The 3929-nt window shown below is 37.0% G+C and overlaps 1 protein-coding gene across 1 annotated transcript; it reads right to left on the reverse strand.

The window, feature by feature from the left end:
- On the reverse strand, positions 1-3294 carry LOC110885079 (multiple organellar RNA editing factor 1, mitochondrial). The gene is made up of 5 exons (XM_022132780.2): positions 2799-3294; positions 1827-1924; positions 1684-1749; positions 762-1594; positions 1-333 (listed from the first exon to the last, which is right to left on the reverse strand). The coding sequence occupies exons 1-5, from the start codon at positions 3182-3184 to the stop codon at positions 325-327; spliced, it is 1392 nt and encodes a 463-aa protein (XP_021988472.1). The 5' UTR covers positions 3185-3294; the 3' UTR covers positions 1-324.
- Positions 3295-3929: the final 635 nt, after the last annotated feature.

Raw genomic sequence — 3929 nt, forward strand, 5'->3', positions numbered from 1 at the left:
TTATAAAAACAGAAATAATCTATTATGCCATTTAAAATTAGACATAAGAAAGAGTTTGGAACGTCCTTAACCTTTTAGTACAGAACACCAAATCATTGCCAAAATGGTATGAACTTACCTACATTAAGCTAATGATCGGTTCAAATCAAACAAGATATGTAGATAAAATATCAAAAACACGACCATCAAATGTTTCACCATCATATTACAGAACAGCATAACACCGAAGAGGAAAACAATACTAGCTCTCACTATCGCTGCTCCAGCTCCCTTCTTCCAAAGGTTTATTTACGCTTCTTGTCACCGCTTCATCGACATTTTGATTCATCTTTCCTGCAGATGCAAAAATACCAAAATGGTCACAGGCTTTGGTAAAAATATGTCATCACATGCGATGAAATTTTCAAATATTCAAAAGTTCATGAATATGTTCCAACGGGTTTGGTAATTATATAAAACCAAATTATTACAGGAACAGTCGGAAACAATACTATGCAGTGAGAATATACACTGTGAGTGATTTTGACCCATTCCATTTAGTAATGTTATTACAATAATAAAAAAAATACTGAATTAAAACAAAAACAGTCTACTATGCAGTGAAAATATACTTTTTGAGTGATTTTGGGTCCAAATTGCCAGAATGTCTCACATGCAAACTATCATTTCATATTAACATAAACTTAAAAAGTCACAAAACAAATACTGTAATATATCAAAGCCGATCGATCATTACTAAGAGAAGAAAAACTAAATCATACTTTAAAAGCCTCTGCTTCTTCACCAGCTTCATAGTTCCCTTGCTGCCCACCAATGTTGCTCCTCTGCCCCGCCTGTGAAAAGTTCGGATTTTCTCCATATTGCGATGAAGCTTGATTGCCGCCAGAACCCGTTCCTTGTCCATGATATCCACCACCTCCTTGCCCATAAGTTCCACCACTTGCCTGCCCGTAGTTTCCAGCGCCACCTTGCCCATAATTTCCACCTGTGCCTTGCCCATAATTTCCGGCACTTACTTGCCCGTAGTTTCCAGCGCCACCCTGCCCATAATTTCCACCTGTGCCTTGCCCGTAACTTCTACCACCACCCTGTCCACTTTGACCACTTGCACCTTGAGCATTATTCCACCCACCACCTTGTCCATATTGTCCACCTGTACCTTGCCCGTAACCTCCTCCGCCATATTGTCCACCTCTACCTTGATCATATTGTCCTCCTCTACCCTGATCATATTGTCCTCCGGTCCCTTGCCTGTAACCTCCAACGCCTCCTTGATTGTAGCCTCCTCCAGGTGGTCCAGGTGGTGGAGTAAAATTACTACCCTGCCCTCTAAAATCCCGCTGCTCAGAATGTGCATAATTCCCCTGATCCCTTGGTGGAAAAGTTCTCCCTTCACCTTGATTATAATTTACCTGATTAGAAGGCATAGGGCCTCTTTGATAATTTCCCGGCCCTCTAGGTGCATTATTTTGTTCAAATTGGCCTCTTGGTGGTCTGTTATAGTCTCTATTTCGATCATTAAACCTTCCACTTTGTCTACCATATTGTACAGGGGGCGGTCTGGGTATGATAGTTCCATTAATATACTTGTCTCCTGAAAATATGCAAAACAAATTTTCAAATCAGATATCTTGCTCAAAAAATGATAAGTTAGTCACTAATAACACAGTAAATCAATCGTACCGCCATATTCTTTGTTTACAGGATCGATATAAGAATCTGGAAGTACAAATACAACCCCGGGTAAACCTGTTCATGGAAGAATAAGCTTATATCAATCAATAGCAAACAGCATCATCAATTGTCAAAGGAAAAAGAAACTATACTTTTGAACTGCTCTGAAACTTCCTCTGACACCTCGACCTGAAATCCGTTGTAAGTAGTTGTGCTACACGCATAGATTTTCTTCTTAGCTTCTTCCACACTGAAATTATAAAATGTCAACCGATCAGTCAATCACAATACCTTCTATTACAGTCTTACCACAATACTGAAGCACTGTTAAAAACCGAATTAACATAAAATATAAGTACTTTAACCAAACTGATTACCATATTGTAAACCCTAACATAAATACATAGTAGCATGTGAAAGGATAATATCTTATGAACTCATTGCAGCGGAGGTCATTATGTCAAATCTCTACTGTATACCGATATTATTCACCAAAACACTGTAAAAAACCAAATTGCCACAAACATTTAAGTATTTTTCACAACGAACCCGATTAACATATCATAAATCCTAACAAAAGCACAAGTAAAAAAAATAATAACATAATCATTGAACTATTGAAGCGCGAGTCATTATGTCAAAGCCCTATTGTATATAGATATTATACACTAACACACTGTTTAAAACCAAATGGACATGAACATTAAGCTTTTCTTCACCCAAACCGACTAACACATTGTAAACGCTAACAAAACCACGCTTCCTAAGTCAAATCCCTATTGTATACATATATTATACACTAAAACACTGTTTGAAACCAAATTGACATGAACATAAAGTAATCATCAAAAACAAACCGATTAACCTATGTATACAGATATCATACAGTCAAGAGTACATATACTATACAAAGCACTATAGTATAAGGATATTATACCCTAAAACACTGTTAAAAAGCTAACTGAAATGAACATTAAGCATTTTTTCACTACCAATCCGATTAACATATCGTAATTCGTAAACCCTAACAAAGTAAACCACATGTAAAAGGAATTTTAACATGTTAAAAACTTATTAAAGCACAGGTCCCAAAATATATACAAACGCTCAAATAAAAACATAACCTTCCGAGAACTTTCGCAGCAGTTTGAACGTAAGTCTCCACCATTTCTTCTGGCGAAGGCTTCGGATCTTTCGGAAAATCCATAGTAATCAGCCAATGATTATAATCACATCCTTCAAACAGTATCGCATCAGGACTAATCTGATCTTCATTCATGTCATCGTTAAATCTAGATCGCGAAGAAAGAGTCCTCGATGAAACGAATTGATACGAAACACCGTTGTGTTTTGATCGAGTGATATCAAACAAGCTAGGGTTTTGACGAAAGGTTGAGGGGGAAGACGGTGGTGCTGCGACGGATTGTACGGCTGAAGAGAAATGTTTCGAGTGGTTGAGGATGGTGGATGAGAGCGCGAGTGATCGCCGGAGACGGAGAGTGGCCGCCATGAGTGGTGGTGCAGAGCCGGTAGAAATTAGGGTTTTGGCTTTGGGGGTTTAACGGATTCGAGAAGTTTCTGTTTTTATGTTTTGGGTTTTAGAGGTGATTGCACAAATGGCCCTTGATGTATGTATGACTTTACTTTTTGCTTTTGAAGTTCCTACGGTTTAAAGAATTCTCTTTTAGTCCCTATAATTCATAACACTCCATTTTTTTTAGTTCCAAGCAATTATTCTTTTTTAGTTCTTAAACAAATGTCTTCCAAGTAATTGTTGAAAGTGAATGTATGGGTTTGTTGTTCCTAAGGATAACAATGTTATCATCCAAAATCTAATCTAAGTTTAATTAGCATAAAAGTAAACTCCACAAATATGTATGATGCTAGTTGATTATGTATAAAAGATGCTTAATAGAATACCACTAAGCTATAGTTAATCTATAATACTATATAAAGGAAATGTGATGTACACACATGTAATTTTACATGGCGTCCATCATTTTATGCAATATGTACAAGTAAAAATGCTTATTTTATAAGGGTGAAATTGTAAAAAAAAATAGCAAATTTTAAGATACTCACAGGGTATAATAGTAATTTAGCCTACACTTCAAACTCACTCACACAAAAACCTTTCCTCCACTGCCCCTGAAGAAACCTAATAGTCATCCCAGAAGTGAAACGGAACCATGAAGGCGAATAGCAGATAGTCCTTCAATTGAATCCCATCCCCCTTCATGAAACCTTTAATCTCC

This window comes from Helianthus annuus, chromosome 10, assembly GCF_002127325.2.
Source record: "Helianthus annuus cultivar XRQ/B chromosome 10, HanXRQr2.0-SUNRISE, whole genome shotgun sequence".
Classification (NCBI taxonomy): domain Eukaryota; kingdom Viridiplantae; phylum Streptophyta; class Magnoliopsida; order Asterales; family Asteraceae; genus Helianthus; species Helianthus annuus.

Excerpts from the sequence above, each read along its gene's own strand:
- LOC110885079 (XM_022132780.2), bottom strand. The coding sequence starts at position 3,184 with ATGGCGGCCACTCTCCGTCTCCGGCGATCACTCGCGCTCTCATCCACC. Across the intron at positions 1,750-1,826 it reads AGTTTCAGAGCAGTTCAAAA|GTTTACCCGGGGTTGTATTT; the intron begins GTATAGTTTCTT and ends TTCCATGAACAG. Across the intron at positions 1,595-1,683 it reads TGTAAACAAAGAATATGGCG|GAGACAAGTATATTAATGGA; the intron begins GTACGATTGATT and ends GCATATTTTCAG.